Source organism: Carlito syrichta, unplaced genomic scaffold (genome assembly GCF_000164805.1).
Source record: "Carlito syrichta isolate Samal-C Ts95f unplaced genomic scaffold, Tarsius_syrichta-2.0.1 Scaffold302821, whole genome shotgun sequence".
Lineage (NCBI taxonomy): Eukaryota > Metazoa > Chordata > Mammalia > Primates > Tarsiidae > Carlito > Carlito syrichta.
Genome location: NW_007246917.1, coordinates 154,305 through 177,972, shown reverse-complemented (window position 1 = coordinate 177,972; position 23,668 = coordinate 154,305). Strand labels below are relative to the sequence as shown.

The 23,668-nt window shown below is 40.8% G+C and overlaps 1 protein-coding gene across 2 annotated transcripts in view; it reads right to left on the bottom strand.

Moving 5' to 3' along the window:
- Positions 1-23,668, bottom strand: part of GAD2 (glutamate decarboxylase 2) — a 78,383-nt gene that overhangs the window by 4,215 nt on the left and 50,500 nt on the right. For both annotated transcript variants that reach the window (XM_008057163.2, XM_021711882.1), the window contains 4 exons: positions 18,003-18,081; positions 13,201-13,350; positions 7,677-7,784; positions 7,249-7,338 (listed from right to left, as the gene is read on the bottom strand). In XM_008057163.2, coding sequence (XP_008055354.1) covers positions 7,249-7,338; positions 7,677-7,784; positions 13,201-13,350; positions 18,003-18,081 — 427 coding nt within the window. The remainder of the gene's footprint in view (positions 1-7,248; positions 7,339-7,676; positions 7,785-13,200; positions 13,351-18,002; positions 18,082-23,668) is intronic.

The following is a 23,668-nucleotide window of genomic DNA, read 5'->3' as shown; positions in this document are numbered from 1 at the left end:
AATATTCTTTAATGATGACAGATCAAGCTAGTGCAAAAAGCTGAACCCACAAGGACTTAGCACTCATATGTTACATATACATATCTTATTGCAGACGCTGTATTTATGCCAAACTGCTGATTACAACCTCAGTAGTTCTCTATTGTATGTGAAATTAACTTTAAACTCTTTAGCTCAGCACAAAGGCCAAAATGAATCTTTAACTCTGACAAGACTTATTTATTCAATATCCCCTGAATATACCACTTGTACCTCTATCCCCTCAGTCTTGTCATTAATGTTACCATGTCACACTTGTTCTCTTTGCTCAGCATTCCTTCTTTTCCAGTTCAGATCCTACACACACTCCAAGATGCCATCACAGTCCTATAACTGCTATGAAGCCTTTCTCCAGTCTATTGGTACTCCCTATTCTTCAGCTGTAAATATGTAAATCTTCCCCATGGATTTTGACCATATGCCAATTTCCTATCATCCTCTTACTTGTGAATACATACATTTTTTCTGTCTACTTCAGACATAAGGTTCTGGAGGGCAAGCACAACCTCTTTCATTTCTTTTGGTCACCGGCACAGTGCTGGGTACATGTTGAGGGATTTCTGAGTTCTCGTTGCTATAAAGACTAGCATAAAAATAACAGCTATCTAGAAAGAGGCACAAATTTAAATCACATGTAACTATATGTATGATCTGTTCACATATATTTACCACTGGAGTTTATAAATACAACATCTATTTTCTTAAGTTCATTGCTGCAAATCTGTAGAATGGTAGATGTCAGAGAAGCTTTAAAGCTTAGATATACATGGTCAGAAACTCAGTTCAAAATGGGGCCCATGCCTTGCATTATAGTTGGGCTTATTTTAAAGGAAGGATAGGATCGCCTAAGCCCAGCAGGTTGAGGCTGTGGTGGCTGCGAGAGTGCCACTGCACTCCAGCCTGGGCAACAAAGGAAGACTCCAACTCAAAAAAAAAAAAAAAAAAAAGAAGAAGAAGAAGGATAGTTAGATTCATATGGAACGTTATTATGAATGTGTGAATTTCAAATATCAATTCCTAAATAATCATTGGTTAACAATGAAGTTTTCAGCTTCAAAGTACTCAATGCACAAAACCATCAAGTTTCCCATCAGGCCCAATCATTTATCTGTTACTAAAGAAAAAGTAAACAGATAGACTTCACCTTCACCTTCACTTTACATTCTAAACCTAATTTCCTCATTTAAAAATAAATGTGGATGATGATTCCAGTACCGAGATGTTCTGATTCTAGATTAATGAGTTCTTACATCCTTCCCTGCCCTGTCCTTGTTCCATAGGGAGGTGATGTAAAGAGGAATATTTGTTGGGTTGATCTTTCTTTCACCTAAAGGATTAAGAATGTATGCAGAGCACTGTGCTCATACCTAGGAATAAATATTTAAAAGATTTTAAATATCTAAATCTGGGATTAAGTTCTGAAAATAGATTTGCTAGAATATTTTAGCTTAAGGGACATGAAAGTTATCACTTTGTGCTGCCAGGCATGTCAAGTCAATGTGGCTCCTGGAAAGAGAAATCAAATTAGAAAAGGAATTCCAAAGCCACATGACTAGCCGGGCTCGGTGGCTCAGCCTGTAATCCCGCGCCTTTGGGAGGCTGAGGTGCGTGGATTGCCTGAGCCCGAGGGTTCGAGACCTGCCTGGGCAGCGAGACCTCATCTCTACAATAAATCAAAAAATCAGCCGGGTGTGGTAGCGCGCGCCTGTAGTTCCGGCTACTCAGAAGGCTGAGGCGGAAGGATCGCCGGAACCCAGCAGATCGAGGCTGCAGTGGCCAGGGGCGGCCACTGCACTCCAGTCTGGGCGACAGAGTGAGACTCCAACTCAAAATAAAACAAAACAAAACAAAACAAAAAAAACAACCACATGGCTGCAAGAATTTAAGGAAAAGTCACAAAGCTATTCCTTAGTCTTATTTGTATAATAAACCGTACTTTCTCTTTAGAACTGATAAAATAATGACAATGCATTACTCAGTGAATTAAATTCTCATTTAGTTTTCATGGGCAATTCAAGCAAAAACACATAAGAATGTCACTAATTATTAAGGATAATCATCTCCAACTTTTCAGATGAATGCAAATCAAGGGTCAAAAGATTAATGCTAATAGCCACATCCCAAACAGATTTTAGCATAAAGTGAGACTGAATCCCCTCAGTTCCTGAAATAAGCTGAGTTGGCAGAAATCACAGCTGTCTAAATACACATGACTTTTGGTTGCTTCCAGAAAATGCCGATGAACTAAAATTAGCTGGAACATGGAACATCTACTTCATTGTATATTCACTAATTGCAAATTAAGAAGAAAAATATGATTCTGATAAATATATGTGATCTGAGAGTCCAAAATTGACACTTCTTTATTAACTAAGATGGACCCTAAGGTTAGGAAACCAAATTACCTTCAGGTTGAGAGTTCAGAGCCCTGCTGGGTTGTCAAATTTCTAAATTCCCAGGACTCTAAAATCCCTAATGATAGGAGCCATCAGACCCCTCCTAACTGATTTACAACCCAGATCACTACAACTCTGAATGGACAGAGGATCAGCCTTACAAACATTCTCTTCTGATAACCAATTGCAGACCTTAAGCCAGTTTCAGCAGCTAGCAGAGGCTGGGCACAAACTGTCTTTGTGCCCTATAGTTCACCACTTGATGTAAAGAGCCAAATTCCACCTTATTTTAATGCTGAAACCCTGTCCCAAAAGGACCATGGGATGTATGACACATATATGTTTACCCATTGAGTAAGTGCTTGGCTTACCTCATAAATATGTATAGCTTTTCCCCCAAACCTACTGAATATGTATGACTCTATTGTGTGAAGCAAGCCCTGTGAGGCATAAAATCTAATGGGTCTTGCCCATCTTGGAAGAAAAAGCACTTTCAGCACATGTTGGAGACTGTCTCTTCTTGTTTTACAAACTGATGCCTCCACTAAAACTCTCCTTTCTACTATTTAGTCATCCTGGTGGTCTTTTGGATGATATATATAGTTTTTCACTTATTTCTAGGCTTTTTTGGGAGGGTAGACTATTGGTTTTGCTGAAGAAAGCCAGTTGAGAAAGAGAGAGTCTGCATGCTAAAGAATTCACTAAAGGCTTAATCAATAGAGCTCTCTGGGATTACCTTAAGATTTTTAGGGTATTGTTTTCTCTCTTGTGCAATTTACTTTTTCAATCCTTCAGAAAGCAATAGCCAGGGGACTCTTCCAAAATGCGAATCCACATTTGTTTACTCCAAAGAGGGTTCATATTGAAGCATCGTAAAATATATCATAGAAGATACAAGATATCATAGAAATGTATTTTTCACCATGTGTTTGAAAACCTCTTATGTTTTTAAAATTTGGAAATCTGAGAGAAATTTTTGAAAAATGAAAATGCAGAATAACCACAAATAAGACATTCTAAACTGTTAAAATCTCACCAATTACATTCCCCATTACACTTAATACCATAGACTTTGAGTCACTTTAAATATAAGGCCAAACCACTTCTTGCCAATTTAGTATTAAATCCACTGACGACCCTTTGAAAGTCCATCAATCCATGTAGACTATGAAAGCTGACAGAAGACATGAAGATAATGATCAAGAATAATGAAAATCAAAATAAAAGAAGATGATAAAGAAGAACAAGAAACACAAGAGGCGATTGATAGACCAGTCTTTTTGATTCTTGTTTGATAAACACTGACACAGAGTCTACTTGCTGCCACTTCTCTGTGTCTAAGGCATTTGTGTCTGGTCAGGTCCCTACAGCATCCCACATGTTCTTCATTTATGCCACCTCAGTGACCAGGTGCCACATGCACTCACAGACCTGACTGTGAAAAATAAATTTCTGTTGCTTATAAGCCACCTAACCTATAGTAGTTTGTTTTTGAAGCCTGTGACTAAGATAGTACTTTAGCTCAACAAATGATTTTTGAGTGCCTTATGTATGTTAAAATATGAGTGCCTCATGTATGTTAAAGTACCAGACAAGAGGGTACAAAGAGTAATCCTCTGCCTTGTCTTGTCCAGAACTTTGTTCTCTTCTTTCTGTACACTACACAGAAGACTCCACATTTCCTTCTACTTTAGGTCTATATTTGCATTGACCAAGAGTACTCTATAGAATGATGGGGATCTTCTGTATCTGTACTATCCAGTACAACGCCACCGGTCACAAGATGAGCAGCTGAAATGTGGCTAGAGTGATTGGAGAACCGAGTTTTTAGTTGAATTTAATTTTAATTGATATAGGTTTAAATGTAAATAGTCACACATAGCTATCAAGGCAGGGCAGTTAGTGCAGGTTAGACATAGGTAGATACATTTCTTGAAGGCAATTTTTAGCTTAAAATAAGGAAGCGTCCAGACGTCTTTTCTGCAGGCCAAATCTCCCTGTCTAGAATGTGGATTCAGTGTGGACTCCCAGGCCACCTCACCCCCTCAGCTCATCAGAGAAAAGCCCATCAAGGTGGGTCCCTGACTGGGCATCAAAAGCTACAGAAATGTAAATCAGACAACCTTTTAGCTCATAGCTACCATGTCTGGCAAGTCAGCCTATCAGGACAGAATGTGTGTTCTGGGAAAAGCCTGCACTGTGTCCTGTCAGAGACTGAGATGTGGTAATCCCTCTGCAGGGGAAACCTGTGCTCCACCCTCTCTAGCATATCAATTATTGTGAGAACATATCAAGCTTTTAGTCAAGAGCAAAAGTATGGTTTTTCTTTTCAGGAGATCCTCCCATGCCAGTTCTCTCTTTCTCTGGCATGAATCTCTCTTTTTTTTCTCACTGATAAACTCTGTTTAAAAACTTTGCAGCTGCTCTGAAATTCCTTTCAGTAGTGCATCAAAGGACCCGCAAGTCACTACACCCCACTCGGCAACAGCTATTACTACAATAGTGGACAGTACCAATTATTTATTTCACCTCCGTTCTTTTCCCTCTGGGAGTGTGTGTGCTTGTGTGTGTGTATGTGTATGTGTGTGTGTGTGTGTGTGTGTGTGTGTGTGTGTGTGTGTGTGTGGTGTGTGTGAATATTTTATGGATTCCTAGACTTTATATTCTAAGGATTTCACTCTGAATAAGGAACTGTCTTAAAACTCTGAAAAACTACAGACGTAGATGAAAAGTTAACCTTGATATTTCATGTGACCCTATTTACATTTCCAAATCTGAATTGCTGAAGTCTCTCTATTACAGTAATAAAAATGGAGTTGCGGCAGAGAGAAAAATCAGGAGTATTCATTCTGGAATCCCCAGTGACTTTCCAATTTGAATTCCAACAGTCTAAAAACAGTTTACCAATATTTTAGTTGCTGTCCTCAGGAAATAATCTCCATCTCCATCACAGCTTATGTGAAGAGTTGTTTTTAAATGGGGGCACTTCAGAGTTGACTTTGGCTCAGAAAATAAAGAAAAAAACCTTTTTGTTCTGTATTTCCATCCTGCCCCAACCCTCATCCCAGTGATGATGCAGTGATTCAACAAATGAAATCAGCCAAGCTACTCCAGATTCTCAGTCTGGTCAGTTGGTTCATTAAAGAAGTGAAAGGAAATAGGAATGGAAGCATCTAATTTCTAACTTGTTAAATAAAATCAATCACTGTTAAGAAAATGTATGCTATGGAGAAGCTACACCATAAAAATTCCAGCAAAAATATGGATTATTTTTACTCAAAAAAAAGGACATCCTCCCCCTTTTTATGGCCTGTGCTCATCATCTTGTCCAATGTGACCTCTGTTCCCTCCCTCCCACCTCTTAGGCTTCATATCCTGGAATGAACCAGTTTCATTAAACCTTCAATCACAACCACAGCCTCTCCCACCCCAGACATATGCACCATGGATCCTAGTTCTAGAAGCTTCCTGCCATTCATTCCTCTAGGTCAGGGATCTCAAGATGAGCTGCAGATTGAGATCTCAAGATGGACTCCACCTAGCTAACTTTTAGAACCATTCCCAGGCCCATCCAAGAGCAATCTGATTAAATTATCAGGATAAGACCTAGTCACCAGAGTTTTTTATGAAGCTTCTGGATGATTCTAATATACAGCCAGGGCAGGGATTCACTACTCTAATTAGGAGTCTTGGTTTAAAGATCTCAGTCATGTATAAGTTTCTTCCTGCTGAGGAGTTTGATCCTGGGTTGCTTAAGGGCAGGTATTAACACATACAAGCTTTTTGGAAGGCTTCAGATACACACAAAATCCTTTCTTCGTTTTACGTAGAAGGAAATAAAGTGTTCTGAAAAGTTGGAGAGGTAGCCCAAGCTTCTGAGCAGTGACAGGAGGCTTGCTGGGTTCCTGGCAGTGACCTGAGGAGGTTCTCTTTTATAATTAACAAAACGAACACCCCAACTAATCAATCAATCAATCAACCAACCTTCTGAGATCCAAGCACACATGACCATCCCTAGTCTCCCATCCCCTACAGCACCATGAAGGGGGCCCTATCTCCCATTGGTGTTCACTGTAAATCCTACTTCACCCATATTTAAATCTTGAGAGCAGGAGAGGATAAAAGACAAGGGGTGTCTTACTGACCACAGTATGACTTGAAGCTCAAAACCTCAGGCTCTGGAATCAGACTTTCTGCCTGATTTTGGGAAAGTTACTTTTTCTTCTTGTGTTTCAGTTTCCCCATCAGCAAAATGGGATGACTAAAGTCTTTCCCACTTGAAGCTGTGAGGCTTCAAGTCATCTGAGGGTCGATCACTTACCAGTTGACTTGGGACACAGTACACACTCTAAATTGTGGCTATTAGTATTGCTTCTGAGGGAAGCCACAGCTCTAAAGACCCAAAGGGTAACCCTGACCTTGGCATTTCAAGAGGGTCAGCAGCAGCTTTGCTTTCTAACCATTTCTGGTCTCTGAAGTCTCTTTTGTGCTTATAACTGAGCATCAGTTTCACTTGGAAGACCAGTCAACTTCAGCAATGGTTTTTGCTGCTTTGTGAATGCCAGTGCATGGAAATTAGAATTGATTTGGACTGACACCTAAATTATTTATTTTAAGACATCATAAACTCTCAAAAAACAAGCAAATAGAGTTGATAAAAGTCTGACTAGTTCAGACTCTACAGGCGCCCACAGAAAGGGGTGAGTGCATGCATCGTGGCAGGATCTCCTTAAAGATATACACATATGTCATAAAGAAGATACGCTCAGGAAAGGCCCCCTAGACTCACAGCAGAGGAGCTCAGAGCACTTACCTTTGAGAGGCGACTCATTCTCTCTTCATTGTCTTCCAGAGTACGCAAACTCGGAGGCACATACCAGAAACAGACATTTGTGTGCTGAGGCTACAAAGAGGAAAGGAAGAGTCACATTCAGCCCAGAGTAGCAATTTTTAAAATTCCAAGACATTTCAAATCTATGTGTGCAGCTGGTTCAAAATACAATTCCCACCTTTAAATCAGAAATTGCCTTTGGAGTGCCTGACTTTCCCAACGTTATATGGAGTAATGTATGAGCCTGATCTATTTTCCAGCTCAGAATAGCCACCTTGTCATCCACTGCTCCCCCCACCCCCATGATGACCCCACTAACCTGCACAGCACATCATTTACATCAAAACACAGCAGTGATAAGAATTGGAATCGACTAAACTTTTTAGGATTGTAGAAATCCAAATACATACCTTCCCGTCAAACACCATCTCATATCCTTCTCGGTTTTTAATGATGTTGTATAAATACTCTGCCAGCTCTAAACACTTATCAACATGCACTTCAAACCCAGTAGTCCCCTAGGGAAGAGAAGAACAAAGCTCATTAGGTAGGCTGGGAGTGCAGGACCAGGGATCCCTCTGGAGACTGAGGGTCATCCTGCCGGTTCCATCTCAGCCCCGTTCTGGCACGTTCTTGACACAGAACTGTTTCCACAGGCTTCTCAAGTGCCTGTCTTCTCTTCAACGCCTCCCTCCCTACCCCTCCCAACAAGGTGCTTTTGTTCCTTTTCATTAAGGCTCCCTCAGCAGACTCCTTTTCTGCCAGAGCCTCCATTTCCCAGGCAATTATTTTGATTACTCAAGGGGAAAATTTGACTCTGCTGTTCATAGGAGTAATCATGGAAGTCATTAATAACAGGAGGGCTGGGTTATTCTCTTCCTGTGGATGAGAAGCACCATCAGAGACCCTGGGGATGCCTGCTTGGCCCCTCCCAGTGTGCACATTTTCCATCGCCAGGCTCCTTCTTGTTCGTCAATGTACCTGGGATAGAACAAATTGGGCAGGTGCACAACGAATATTTAATTGAACAAATAGATGAAGGAATCATAGGGAGCATGCAGATGCTGTATTCTGCCAGGCTTTGTAGTGTTTTCCTTTGGTGACAGATAAATGACACACATCTGTAATGGGTGAACATCATTACAGAGGTCTTTTAGTTTCTAGCTCTGGAAGCCCTGGAGCTGGACTTATAGAAACTGACACAACAGCCTTGAACTGGGGCTATTTAACGGACGTCCGGACATATGAGGGGCTTACTTTTCAAAATGACTTTCCTCTTACCTTCTTCAGTGTTTACTGAGTGCTAATAGAAAGTTTAGAAAACCAGCCAAGGCTTGTCCTGGGAGCACTTGGAACAGGCCCGGCAGTAACTTCTGTAACAGGGAAGCTGGAGGGAGCGACTGTAGAGATGAGATAGGCCCACCTGCCTGTTCACACACGGTTTCATCTCAGCTAAGCGGCGGGGGGGGGGGGGGGCAGCATAGCTCAGGGACTTGTGACATCTGAAGCAGGTTTAAGAATAAGTTGAACTGAAGAAATCTAATGGGTTCAGAAATTTGTTTCTTTGGAGAGTGCTGCCCCAGCTGACTGACTCAAGGAGGTTGATGGGCTCCTAATGTCTGAATGCTTGGCCAGCACCTTTGCCCTGAGCTCCACGAGTCTATGTGTGCCATGGAAATTAGAATCGGTAGTGCTGGGCACATATTAGGTGCTCAATGTATATTTATTAAATGAATGGATGAATAAATGAAGCCCTGTGGCAGTGTTTTCACAAAGCACGTTCAGAGGAACCATCTGCATCAGAACCAAATTAATTGTATTAAAATGCAAATTCTTGGACCCCCTCTCAGACTATCAAACCAGAATTTCAGGAAGATGAACAGTGTTTATGTTAGCTTCTTCAGTGATCTTACTGTTGACCAGTGTTCAGTTACCACCTCTGCAGACCTGACATCTCCAGAACTGGTTATGATTCTTCTCTGCTTCCTGAAACCCTCTTATAAACACTCTTGGGCCCCAGGGATGCCGCTGCTGAAATAACCACTGAATGCCTTGCTGCTGTAGTTTAGGCCCTCTTGCTTTTCATCTGGACTGCAGATCCCAAACCATCCTTGTCAATTAGCCGCTCCACTAATCCTAATTCTTCTACCTATCCTGTTTCAGCCCCATCTCAAAGGTCATCTCTTGATAAATCATTTCTGATTCTCAAACTAAGAATGCACCCTCCATCCTTTAAATTCTGCAGGTTGTCTGTGTTTCTTTTATGACCACTTCTATTCTGTCTTAGATGATGGCTTTCTGGGCATCTGTCTTATCCTGTCTGAAGCAGGCTTAAGCAGGTTTATCCTGTCTGGTAAATGAAAGCCTCTTTATTCCATGCAGCACGAACAATAATCAATGCCCAATATCTGCTTGTTAAAATAAATTAGTATTTTAGAGAGAAAGTGAACATTCAGTCACTGAGCAAAAGATGCCAGGCATCCATTTCCCTTTAATAATTTTTTCCTGTTTTTTCCCTCTCAGCCATTTGCCAGTCCCTTTGTTAGTCACATGTTTAATTAGAGAGGCCAATCATTAAAAAGTGCAAGGAATCCTGCCAATTTGTACAATCACATACGAACACAGAGATTTACTGTGAAACCTCAGTTGTTACATATTAAGCCACCCCTGCAGCCTAAAAAAGGGGGAGTAATTTTAAGGTGTATTTATTTATTTTTGTCTGCCACTGAGCTTTATTCACTGAAGAAATCTATCAACACTGAAAATAATCAAGTCCCAGGATTCTTTAATAACTGCAGAAGAAATGCGAAGCTGACTCAATAAGAACAGAACTGAGGGCACGCACCCTGCCTTTACCAACATATATTAGTACCACCTAGAATGCCCCTTAGCATCCTAAATCAGGGGTCTTATTTTTTGCATAAATTTGTTTCTAATCAAGTTATCTTGGACTTAATATGATGGCCCTCATCAGTGCATTTGGCTCCATTCGTCATTAATGGATTAGTTTAAAAAATAATAATTTATACTTAGTTTTCTATTTTTCACGTGATTTATCTTACTAAGGAGAAAATGTGGAGAAAATAGAATTCTCCAGGCATATCTGATAACAGAGGTTTCCTGAATTAATGCTATGCTCTTCTCTCTCTTCCTCCTCCCAACTCTTTTCCCAATTGTTTCCTTATTCCTGTGGGGAAGCAAGAGAGATCGTACAACCAACCCTTTCATGGTTCTTCTTGTGGGGAGAGGATGATTTTGACTTCCTTGGCTGGCACTTTTGATGTGAGAGTACACTTATCTTCACCTCTCATCTAGATTATAGGACTGAGTTTATTACTTTAATAATTATTATCTTTCATTTTGTGAAAAAAGGCAGTCTTCGGTTGTAAACCAACTGGAAGTTTTCGCCATTTAGATGTCTGCCTACTTGAAGTTTCTCAGGAGGAAAAGGTTTTGCATGTGTGTCCTAAGTAATTCAGCTGCTGTGATGCTTCTCTTGCTTCTTTTTATCCCCTCTACCAGTGCTGTTATTTTAGTACTTTAAAAACAAGATCCTTTGCCTTTACTTCAAGCTTCATTGGTCCTGTCGTTAGATTCACACCTGGTGTCCTCCAAGTTACTTCTGTAAGAACCGATGGGTTGCCCCATGCTGGAGAGGAGGTTCCAGGAGGAAAGGGAGCAGCAGGAACTGATGACCCATGAGAGAAACATTTTATGTAAATAGCTCCTGACCATCATCATAATAAAAAAGCACCACAGGAAGATGGCAAAAAGAATGGTACTTGAATGAAGAGGGAACTTGAACAATACTTAGAGATCAAGCTTTTCTCAACTTACTACCTGATATAGTTATTATTTTCAAATTTCCACCAATTGATGAAATGAAAAACCTGTTCACTTTAAAACAACTTGGGAGTACACCAATAATTTATATTCTTGACTGACTTTTTTTTTTTTCCAAATACAAATGTCTTGGCAGAAAGAGTCTCATATTTAATGGTGGGGACCAGGTATGTGTCCTTGTTGGACTTTTAACTTTCAGAAGAGGAGAGAGCCCATCATACCACTCTTACTAGGCAACACAGTAGAGCCTCACTTCAAGCAGCTGCCTGATACTCAGTGGCATGTGAAGAACACTCAGCTGGGGGCAGTACTATTAAGGAGGCTTGCCTGAAGGATATGTAGTCCAGTCACTCTTGAAAACCATTTCAGCATTATTTCTGCACTAAGCAAGACCATCTTTCTATTTAAACTGCCTCTTTTTTCCAGAATGAATTTTAAGGAGAGTCCATAAAATACATGTGAATTGCATTGTTTCTCTCCCAAGCACCCTCTTTTCCCTGCTAGCCAGCCTCCTATCTGAACTGCTTAAAGCAATTTAGCTTACTTAAAAAAATATATATGAACAACAGCATATGGATTCATCACTGTGGACATGGTTCCTACCTCTTTACACAGATACGAGGACCAACTCATGCCCTGGTCTTATCCTGGCATGCCTCACTCCTGCTGATCAAGTTATTTGCTGTTTCTTATGGGACTGAGCCTGTTATCTCTTTGTGTAGGCTACTCACAGAGCTTAGTACCAAATGTGTGTCCTCTTTCCCAAACATACAGGACCTCAGGGAGAACCAGTTTCCCTTTGTGAAAGGTGTCAGGATAAAAATGAAGCTACTAATGTTACGAAAACCCTGACAAATAGAGCTGGGGAAGGCCATGAAGAGAGGGTTCTTAGGCTTGTATGACTGATAACAAAACTATCTCAAATGCCTGCAGAAATCACAACCTTGCACAAAGGCCACTTCAACCTTATACAAAGAATACTTCTGCAAGGTTATTTGCCCAGCAACTTCCTGTGCAACCTCAGTCTGGCATCACCCTTGTTATTGATCATTGTGGCTAAGGATAATTATTTCAAAACAATTATGTAATCTGCATCATTTTTGTCCTTAAAAAACCTTTGTCTTCCTTCACTCCTTGAATATGTACATGGTTTCTATGGCCCGTGTATTCTCATTGCAATGCTTTATTCCAAAGAAACATGTTTTCTTTTGGAGAGCCTGTTTGTTATTTAGGTTGACACCTTTAATCTCTCCCTTTCTCATTTTCGTTTGTCAGTTTCCCTCGAATACTCTTTTGCATTTGGGTTTCTATAGCATATACAGCTGCCTCTATCCATTGCCTCCTGTGGGAGATAAATGAAACCAGATGGGAAGCCACTAATTTGTGACCTTTAAGTTAGGAGTCTGGTTAAAATTAATAAAATTGTTGATCTTTCCAGCCTGCTTACATTTAAACATAAATGTATGCTCTTGGAAGGCTACAATTAGGCCAGCCAGTGCTGCTTACCATTAGTTACAGCATTTACCTTGCTCAGAGAGGAGGGATCACCTGCAGCTAAATTCTGAGTGAAACAGAGAACCCCTTCAAAAAGAGGTGGTTAGGGACTTCTAGAGGTTTTGTTTTTTTTAGCTTTGTAACTAGAAGTTATTCTTGAAAATGTCAAAAATAAGCTATTATGGTGGGGTTTTTTGCTTTTTTTTTTGTTCTCCAAACATATACTTTCAGATTGTATTAATCTGCCCAGGTGGATCAATCACTGGATAAAAACCGAGTCAGGGGATTAAAAAAAACCAACAATAGCAACAACAAACACCTATTGAAAATCAAAGTGTTCTGTCATGTAAAGCAAAACGGATTTGTCTTCTACATGAGTGAACATTAGAAGCAATTTGTCCTGAATAGAAAAAAACAATTGGGTTTATTATATTCTTGCCCATGTATAATGTAGGTATTTAGATGCAGGATTAAAAAAACTTAATCTTGAGTAAGTAATTTGCAATTAGGAAATCAATTTTTCAACATGCCATAATAGAGGTCACTATATAAAGTTTTTGTTTTTAGTTGATGTTTGACTGGGCTATATGCACTCACCTTTGCCCTCCACATGAGCCATAATTTAAAAACATCAACGTGGCGACCACACTGTAAGGCCTTGTCTCCAGTGTCATAGGACAGGTCATAATGTTTATCTTGCTGAAAGAGGTAGGAGGCATGCATTTGGTTGCAATTCTGCATCAATCCCTAAAAGAGAAAAGAGACAATTTAGAAAATTCTATTGGCCATCCATTAGATTTACATTGTGGTGTGAATTATTAAGAAAAAAATAAAAGAAAGGGACATTGTATATTTTGAAAAAAGTAAACAATAAGAATCAAGTGGAAAGAAAAAAAGAAAGGAAGGGGCCATTTTAGGACAAGAGTGTCCAGGCTATTGTAATAGGTCACCTCTGGGATAAATGGCTTAGGGTCATATGTTACCAGAGGTCAACGAGGACACACTTATATGTACTCTTACTCTCCATTTAAGAGAAGACATTTATGTAAATCAGTCACAGCGTGTGATGATCATTCATTGGGAGAACATTCTTAAATTCTGGTTTTGGTATAACTAAAATATTTTAGGACTTCTTTGGTTCTGTGAAAAATTATTATCCCAGTTTTTCTAGTGTTTTTATGAATATGTAGTTCCAGTAATTTATCATTTAGCTGTTAGAGTTCAAAATCTCTTTAGAAATCATAGCTTTTAAGGCAGTTCACTACTATCATTTTTAAATGCTGAAATCTTAAGGAAAAAAGACATTGGAACTCTGAGATAAATTTAAATAGCGAATCTTTCAAATGTCATGTTCCTCTCTTAAGAGTGGTCAGAGCTTCAGTCCTGTATTTGCATATTCAGTTGCTTATGGAAGTTAAAGTGGAAAGTTTTATCATTAGTGACCATGAATTTGCTCCAGTACTGTAACCTTACCATGGAAATAGGTGGCAAAATAATTGAACTATTCCAAGAACAGTGAGTGAATCATGCTTTCTGACTAAAATAGTATCACCAATCTCCCTAAGAGAAAACCCACCATGCTTCAATTTGTCACGAACCACTGGAAGCCTTTGACTCTTTTGTTCTCTACTGTATAATTGTGATTTTACAAAAGCTTTGACATTTGATTTTTGTTTCTCTTGTGACTCATGACAAGAGAAGTAAAGACTAAAATGTGACCACTTAGTTGAAGTTAAAAGTGAGAACACTTTTCAAAAATTATCCAAACTAAAACACAATGCAATGCAACTATAATTGTAATTTCACTTCGAAAGACAGAGTGCTCAGATGGTAGACAACAGAACTGGACTCTGCCTTGTAGTTCAGGCTTCATATGCATTGGAATCTATTAAGTTATTTTTGAGAATAAGAAAAATTAAGTATAGTGTGCTTGTTTTAGACCAGAAGAAAGACATTAAATTTGAAAGAGAACATTCACATGAATACCAATAAGAGGTGAAAATTGCAACAGGTACTTTTATTTGGTTTCAGGATTACATAAACTTTGCACCATTCTTCCCTAAGCCATGCAAACTCACAACCAGGTGATGTTAATATTAAGGGAAACCACCTCAGCATGTGGTGGAATGTGGAAGTTGATTAGACCAGCTTCTACTGGAATAGGAAAAACAAAGCAAAGAACACGAACTCTAAAGAGCTGGATAGCACTAGTCTCACCGCATGAAAGGATAAGCAAAAGTGATGTTGTTTTTTATACAGAAGGGTTTGGTGAGATAAATATCCTGGTTCTAAGCCATAAAAAAGTTTTAGAACATCATGTCCCAAACTGTTTAAAATATGTTAATAGTTGCTGTTCAAAAACAAAAAAATAGATTCTACTGTCAAACAAATCTAGGAAACTAATCACAAATCCTTTCTTTTTAAATATTGCAATACATATCATCAGTTTAAAGGCTCCACTAAGTCCTGAAATAATGAAACTTGTTTTTAATTCTAATCCAATATTTCTCAACCTTTTTAAAACTGAGAACTCTCTTATTGGAGAACACTATTACTGTCTTTTGGAACAGCATTATTCCTTGCACAACAATGAAAGAAATGCTGTCAGAGCATCATAAACTCTTGGCTGTGGAAGGGAATTTAGAACTTTCTCCATTTCTACTCAAAAAAGGAATCCTTTCTATATCCTTACTAATAAGTGGTTGTCCAATATCTTTTCAATTCCGTTATCTTTCTTGATTCATTTATTCCTACTGTTGGGCAGCTTAGTTTTTAGAAACATGTTCCTTTTATTGAACCCAAGTCAGACCTAAAAATCATAGTGTGTTCTGATTTTGTCATCAAATCTGTACCACCCACTGTTACTAACCTAGTCCCCTAAAAATCTCAAGAAAAAACCGAGCCTCTTCCACTTGAGAGTCCTTTAAACTCTGGCCTCTTCTTAGCCCTTTATTTTTCTTTTTTTCCCTGGGTTTAACATCCTTAATTCTTTTAACCATTGCTCTTACATGTTTGCCAACTGGTCCCTACTGTTTGAGCTTCAGCTTGTGAGACACATTGTACGATTTGGCACTGAGTTAAGAATGCAGTGCAGGTGTGGCTTAATCAGGAGAGTGCAACACTATCACCTTTTCATGCTGAAACTCCACTTCCTGTATCTTGCTAATGTTTGTTTGTTTGTTTGTTTGTTTTTGAGTTGGAGTCTCACCCTGTCGCCCAGACTGGAGTGCAGTGGCCGCTCCCTGCCACTGCAGCCTCAACCTGCTGGGCTCCGGTGATCCTTCCACCTCAGCCTTCCAAGTAGCCTGAATTATAGGCATGTGCTACCACGCCTGGCTGATTTTTTGATTTATTGTAGAGATGAGGTCTTGCTGCCCAGGTGGGTCTTGAACCAGTGGGCTCAGGCAATCCACTCACCTCAGCCTCCCAAAGGCGCAGGATTACAGGCTGAGCCACCGAGCCCGGCTGCTAATGTTTTTTGAATAGCCTTTTCCTCTTGATTCACTGTTGAAACTGCAGAGTACAACCTAATGTCCTCCGCCTTTTCACAAGTCCAACAATTTAGCCATGTGTGAAACACGACTGCTGTGTCCAGTCAAAAGATAATCACCCTATACTCGGACCTCAGAGCAGGGCCTTATGAAGATCCCCATTAACAATTTTTCTTTTTGGATGTGGCTCACTGGTCCAGTCTGCAAAAATCATCATGTATTCTGATTCTGTTGCTATACACATTTACTCTACCTCCCAGTTTCCTCTCATCTGAGATGTTAATAAGTTTCTATGTTTTACTCAAACCACTGAATATTTTGAATGGTACAAATGGTACAGGGTTAGGTGCCAAGCCACAGGCTCTATCCTGGGTAACATCAAATTACCAATCAGCAGGCCCTTCCACTGCAGTCATCTAATCAGTTCCAAATCTTTCTAACTAGTTCCATCTGGCCCTCAATTTGCCTTTGGTTTGGAAGGACGTGACAGGGATCACTGTCAAACATCTGGCTGAAATCTAAGTAACAAAAATTAATTTTCTTCTTTCAAGTAATATAGCTGAAGTTTGCATGAGATAGAATAAATGATAATATATTGAATTTGATTTTTAACTGATGAAAAACCAGTCTGAAGGATATTTTTCAGCATAATCATCTCATTTTGAAGGGAAGTCTCTATCTTTGAAGGGAAGTCTCTGTCTTAATTACTTCTATGAAGACACAGAGGGCATGCTATTTAAATCTGCAGATAACAATAGGAGGTATTAAGAACCATGGAAATAATAATACCTTTGATTTAGCAATCCCGCTTTGAGGAATCTACTTTTGAAAAATAATCAGGAATGTGATCAAAGATATATAATTAGATTTTAACAAGCCACTTTGTAAAATATCAGTTAGTATTTCAACCATAGGGATATAACTCATTAAATTATGTGATAGAATAATGTGAGGTCATTAAAAATCACATTTTGGAAGGCCATGCTCACAATATAATGTTAATTATAAAAAAGAATTAACAAGTGCATATGACATAGATAATAGCTATTTTATTTTAAATATATATTTATTTTTATATTTTAAATTTATATATTCCTAGAAAAACTGAGAGGAAATATTTTTTAAAAACAGTACTAATATTTATCTCTAAGTAAGAGAGCTTTGAATGACTCTAAATTTACTTACATTTTATGTTCTGCCCAAGTTTTCTAAAATAATTATGTGTTAATAATTATGCATGATCGGGAAAAAGTAAAATATTTTACAAGTAAATAAAGTACTTAAAAATCCCTTTAATCTAAGTGTTTTATTAATACTAAGGAGATAAAATTTAATAGGAATAAATTGAAGCTCCTTACTTGGGTCTCAACAAAATGAAGGAGTGAGGAGCTTTGATGGGAGGTAGATGCAGAGGTACTGACCAATGGTAAACGTCTACAGAAAATGACCCTAGACCTCATTAATAGAAGGATCTTGTATGAAAGTGCTCATTGCTTATTCTTCTCTTTGCTGGTTAATACATTTTGCAGAATCCTTGTATCTGAATCCCAACACTTAATTCCCTTATCCCAAAACTTAATCTCCTTATGCCCCTCTATGTTCCTGGATAAGGGGATGCAAGGTACAGTTGAGAAAAGGAGTATTTTATTGAAAACATGGAGAATATTTTATATGTTGAAAGTTTAAGTTTATATTCTGAAAGTCAAGGCTTATATTCTGTAAGTTGAGATCTCCTAAGCCTATTTTTCCCCTATTCAGCAGACTTTACCCTTCAGCTAGGAGTTTAGAAGAGCACTTCCTGGGGAACAGGAAAGACCTGACGATCTTGGCATGAGGAGGGAAAATCAACTGCACAAAGACAGTCAAACCCCACCCATGGACTGGGACACAGAGTCAGGAAAGACATACCTCTTCTCTGACCAGGAGAGCAGAGCACTGCAAAGGGACACCCATCATCTTGTGTGGATTCCACGTCACAGAGTTGGCCCTAAAATAAACAAATCATGTAAGAGGGTAGCACCCCATGACAAGCTCAGAGTATGAACATCAGAGCTTCAGTTTCTTGGCACTGTTCCTCAGATTCCAGGATGACACTATATACGTGGTGCCCCCAGAGTTTCAGGGACAACATGCATTCTGCCTCTATAGTGATCTCAGAGTCCTTTAGAGTGATAGGGTTCATCTGGTCCAGGTGCCTCCTTTGATCCATGATGACCAGAGCAACTGGCAATGAGAGAGCTGCCTTGTGTCCCTCTCCTGCCATGGCCTGGACTTGGGATGGGGAGAAGTTTATTCCATGGCTGAATTTTATTCTTTTCTCAGTCAATTTCTCCTTCCCAGTCCATTGATGACCACATTTCTCAACAGTATCTTTTCATGGTAACCTCTAGTTAGTGCCCTGCTTCTGTGTTTTCCCCAATCCAGAGTTGTCTCTCCAGACCACAAGTAAGACGTACTGCAGCTCCCACAGCAGAGGGGGTTTTTGCCCTTGTTTGCCTCACACACCCGATAAGTGTGATATGCTGTCATCAGTAACAGTGGCTCACACCACAGCAACCCCAGCTCAGGGATTCTGTTATTTGATAATTCTGAACTACAGTCCTGGTTCAGGTTACCTTAAAAATAATTATTATAATTTTAATCTGGATACAGTAATTGTGTTTCAACTGTCCCTTGGTCTCCGTTTCAGCCTTCACCTAGTACCAGAATTATCTTCTAGTTCTGTTTCTGGCCTTTCCTCCAGTCCAAATTCCAGACTGTGGGGAACGGCTCATGACATCTGAGGCAGGCCCCAACTGCACATTCAGTCTTGTGTCCCTTCACTTTCCTTTATCCATTGCCTTCATTCCAGATTTTTCGTTCTCAGAAAAGTCTGTTCTTATGCTCCTGGGCCTTGTAATGCTATTTCCCCTTCTTGGAATGTCGTCTCCCTTCACTTTACTTGACTAAATATTGCTCATTTTTTAAGGCCCCAGGTTCTTTCAGGACTATGTCTGTGGCCTTGTTCACCTTCTTTTATCTCCTTTCCTCACTCCCATTGTGCTCCTCCTTCATTCCAGGAAAAGCAACTGCCCCCACTGGTAATCCCATTGTTCAAACTTCAAAGTTTCTTAGGCCTTGTGGGCCTCTGAGCTTGCCTTTGGTGAGACTGAGGGGTCTCAATTTAACTGTTGAATTAAATTCTGAACCCCTGCTTCTCAGAGTGGGAGGGAGGACAACTGGGGATGTAGCAGAAGCTGCACTGGCACCTTCGACTGGGCCTTAAAACCTTGAGTGGAGTATCCCAAAGAATGAGGATCATGAATGTGACTGGTCTAGACAAGCCCATGGGAGAAAGGACAGTGGTAGGACAATCCATGAGAGCTCTCTCCAGAGAGCTGTGGATTGCTGCCCCAGCTCTGACTGAGTTATGTGCGGGCTCAACCTGTTCCCCTCTCCAGTGTGAGAGCCTTGGGAAGAAATGAGAAGCTGGGAAAGATCTCATTCATCACTTGATGAATGGCAGGTGTCAGCCAGCCAGTCAGAGAGCATGTACTGGCCTGGGGTTCTTATCTGAGCCAATGAGTAGTCAGCTTATCTTTGGGTTTTCACTGGTTCTGACACTGACTGTCAGATATGTGTAAGACTGGAACTGGGAAAACAGAACAAAGGCAGTTCATGGTCAGATTACTACCCCCAGAGAGAGGACTAAATGACTGAATGAACAATCACAGAATTGTGGTATTGAAAGGGTCATTCCAAGATAATATCTCCTTACTCTGTTTTCTGTAAAGTAACCTGGAGTAGGGACACCTGAGCCCTGCAGAAGAAGGTAATAGTGGTTAAGAGAGGAACTCAGGGGCCAGATAGTATGACTTTGCATTTAGGTTCCATCACCTTCTACCTGTGTGAACTAGAGCAAGTTACTTAACCTATCTATGCCTAGATCGCCTCATCTGCAAATACTTTGGGTAAAGTGCTTATATTTGCCTAACACCCTGTAAGCATGAAATAAGGTTTGCTCTTGCTATTGATTTCATTGCTGTCATTTGTAAGCTTTGTGACTTTGGGCACACAAACACCACCATTCTATATACTCTTAATAGTCTGCGACTCGATGTCTAATTCTAATGAACTCAGCTTTGTCCATAAGGGTACCTAGTGGAAGGGGAAAGCAGCTGTCCTCTGTTTCTGTGATTGTGGATGTTCATTTCTATGCAGTGGCCTATTTGTCTTTTTAGAAGAGAACCTGCCAAGACCCACAACTACCTGTCATGGAATTCTCTGTCCTGCCTCTCTCAGAGGCATAAAGACGGCAAAAATCCACACAGATTGATTTGATGACATGGCCTTGGTTTATCTGAGAAATGTTGGCAATTTATGAAAAATAGCCTCAGGTTCATTGCAAAATGTTTTGCTGCGGGATTCAGTCATGTGGCTGTGTGGTTTTCAGTGGGTTGGAGAGAAGAGAATCCCTGGGGCTGTTTTGAGACATATCTTTGTGCCCTTATTTGCACCTTAAATCTGTGGGCCCCGAAAGAACTCATTAACTCTCCACTGTTCATCCTTCCCAATCTGTTCTTTCTCCTTTATGTCTGTGTTCCTGGCACCATTTTCCTCCCAGGTATCCAGCCCCCAGACCTCAGTGTTGTGGGAAGTTTCCTTCCTTTTTTCCCCCCTCTCCTGACCCCATCCCTTGCAGTTCCACCTCCCCCTCTCTTGGGGTCATGCACTCATTTCCCTCCCTGCTGCTACTGCGCCACCCATACCCTCAGCTTCTCTCCCCCAGACATTCCTAAATGTTTAACAGCTTCTGGTCAGTCCCCAGCTCCCATATCCATCCTCTCTAATCCAGAATTATCATTCCCAAACACAGACGAGATCATCTTACTCATCTGCTCAAAACCTTGCTGTGGCCACTACAGCAGAGGCTGTCCATCTGTTTGTCCCCACCTGAGGAATAAAATGCTCTCCACTCATAACAGTGGCAAACACAGCTGTGACTCCCCGCTTGGGGGTCTATGCTCTGTGGAAAACAGCCCTGGGGCATTCTGACCTGGCTCTGTGGGAGACCCTGGGCAGAGAGTCACTGGACAGAACTTCTGCACTTTTTTCCAGCATCCTGGTCACTGCTATGAACCCATCTCATTTGCCAACCAAACTCCTTCGAACTTTCTCCAAGACCCTGTACTTTCAAACTTCTGTGTCCCTAATCTTCAGTGCTCTTCAGCCTGAATCCTCTTTTTCCATTTCTGACTGACGAAGCACCCCTCATCGCATGATGCTCAGCACCAACGCTCCCCCACTCGGTGTCATGGAGACCCTCCCTGTAATAACACTGATTAGAACAAATAATTTTTTTCTCTGTGCTCTCAGATCAGCTCACTTGTCCATCTCTTGAGCCTTTACTTCCTCCACCTTGAATTTTAATCCACTGTCAATTGCCAGTCTTCCTTACTAGACCCTAAACTCCTTGAAGATAGGCTTCATGTCATATTCATCTTTGTGCCCAAGCAGTGCCTAGTGCTGTGGCTTGCATATGACAGAGGTTCAGCAACTGTTGAATTAAATTCTGAACCCCTGCTTCTCAGAGTGGGAGGGAGGACAACTGGGGATGTAGCAGAAGCTGCACTGGCACCTTCGACTGGGCCTTAAAGCCTTGAGTGGAGTATCCCAAAGAATTATCACAGGTAAGCACCAGAGTCATTTACAATGCACAGAGGTGTGCTTCGGAGTATCAGGGCTCTTGGAGTGCCCTTTCACCACCTCTAGACATTTTGATTGTGCTAGCAAGGAAGAGAACCGTCTTCTGAGAACTTGGTTGGTTCCTCAAAGGGATGCTAGGAGAGCTACAGGTGCTTGTGCCAGTTTGCTGTGACGATGGTGTTCAGGATCCCCTGTGACCACTGAGGAACTGCTGAGTTTGGGGATAAGAATCAACTATAAATTCCCCCTATGTTTAGAGTGAGTTCTAAACTTTGGTTTGTGAAGTTTGGAAAAAAGTCATTCCTCAAGTGAGTCAACTTTCTTTCCTAAACTTGTGCCCTCTCACATTATGCACCAGTAGTTTCCACTGATCCTACAACGTTATTCACCAAAGGAAGTATGTCTTTTGCTAATAAGTCAGTCTGATGGCTGCTCTCAGGTAAATGTATGGCCAAGGAGGTTCTGCTCAAAGCGGAACACTGGCAGGTCCTCATTTTTAGGACTTCATATTTGGCCATTCCATTTGAAAGATTTAGTTGCAATACAGTTTTAAGAATTGTGGCAATAAGAGAGGACTTTATGTTCCCTGATGAATGTTCTAAGCTTTGCTCTCAAATAATAGTCTTTAGAACAAAAATGTGTGGGTGTTTATTTTTCTAAGGCTCAGGGTGAGCTTTCAAGTGGAGGATGCTCCAGGTTTCTCAGCACTTGCAATCGCAGGTGGCATCAAAGGTAGAATAACAGCCACTTACTTTTTGTGCCAGTCAGAAAGAAACTCAAAGAAGAGAAAGTACTGTAAATAGGCCACCTCTCTAGACTTTAATTTTTGTTGTGTTTATGTGAGCAGGCACCTTCCAAGTTGTTCTCGTTCTCCGCCACCCCCCCTCCCCGCCACTTTTGTCTCTCTCTCCCTGTTTAGTTCATTGCCTCTTCCTTAAGCTTCTGGTTTCATACACATCTTCAAGATGGGAAGGGATTAGGCCTGGCAGAAGCCCCAGGGGACCAGGAGCAGAGGCCTGGAACGGTCTGACTCCTGGAGGGAGATATGGCTGCCTTCACCTGCCCACATCTAAATGGGTCTTGGTAATCAGAGGTTGGGCAGCTCCAAGTGCCTTCACCCAGCTGTGCTCAGGCCAGACCTGACCCCGACCGGGAGACTTTAGGACATGACCCTCTGACATGGTCTTGGCTGGTCTTCCCTGACTTGGCCTCAGCCTTCTTGCTACTGTTTCAGCACTGTATCCTTGATTCCACCCCAGTAACCCCACCCCCTCTTTCCACATGCATGGATTCTCTGTGTGAGTGGCTGGTGTCATATAGCACACCCAGCATGTCTGTTCTGGCCTGGGCATCCTGTATACTCAGTCCTGACAAATGCTCCTGAATTCTATCATCGTCTCTCCTTGTCCTGGAAGAGAAATTGTGCCAAGATGTCTAGGAGCAGAGCCAGCATGAAGCTTTTCCTGGGCAGCCTTTGGCTGCTTGGCAGGACATGGCGGGCATTTGGCAACCATTGGTGAATTCAGGCTCTCTTTGTGGCCTGGAGTGTCAGAGCTCACCGCTGTGGCTGACCTGCCTCGCTGTGATGGGAGAACTGGGCTTCCTTTGCATGTAGTTCAGAACCAATGCCTGAAGCTATATTTTGCATTCTGTTTTTTTCTCCCACTTTGGACCCGAACACACTTTATGCCAATCAGATATTAACTCCTTTGTGTTTTGCAGCTTTTCACAATGGTCTGTTATGTAGGCTCTAAATAAAAGGTACTGTGCAGCATCAATCAGAGAAAAGGTCAGGAAAGGTTATTATGGGAATTAAACCATGAAATGATAATCACTGGTATGCCTCTCTTTAAGCTTACCAGCCATATTAGACCCAAACTTGAACTTTC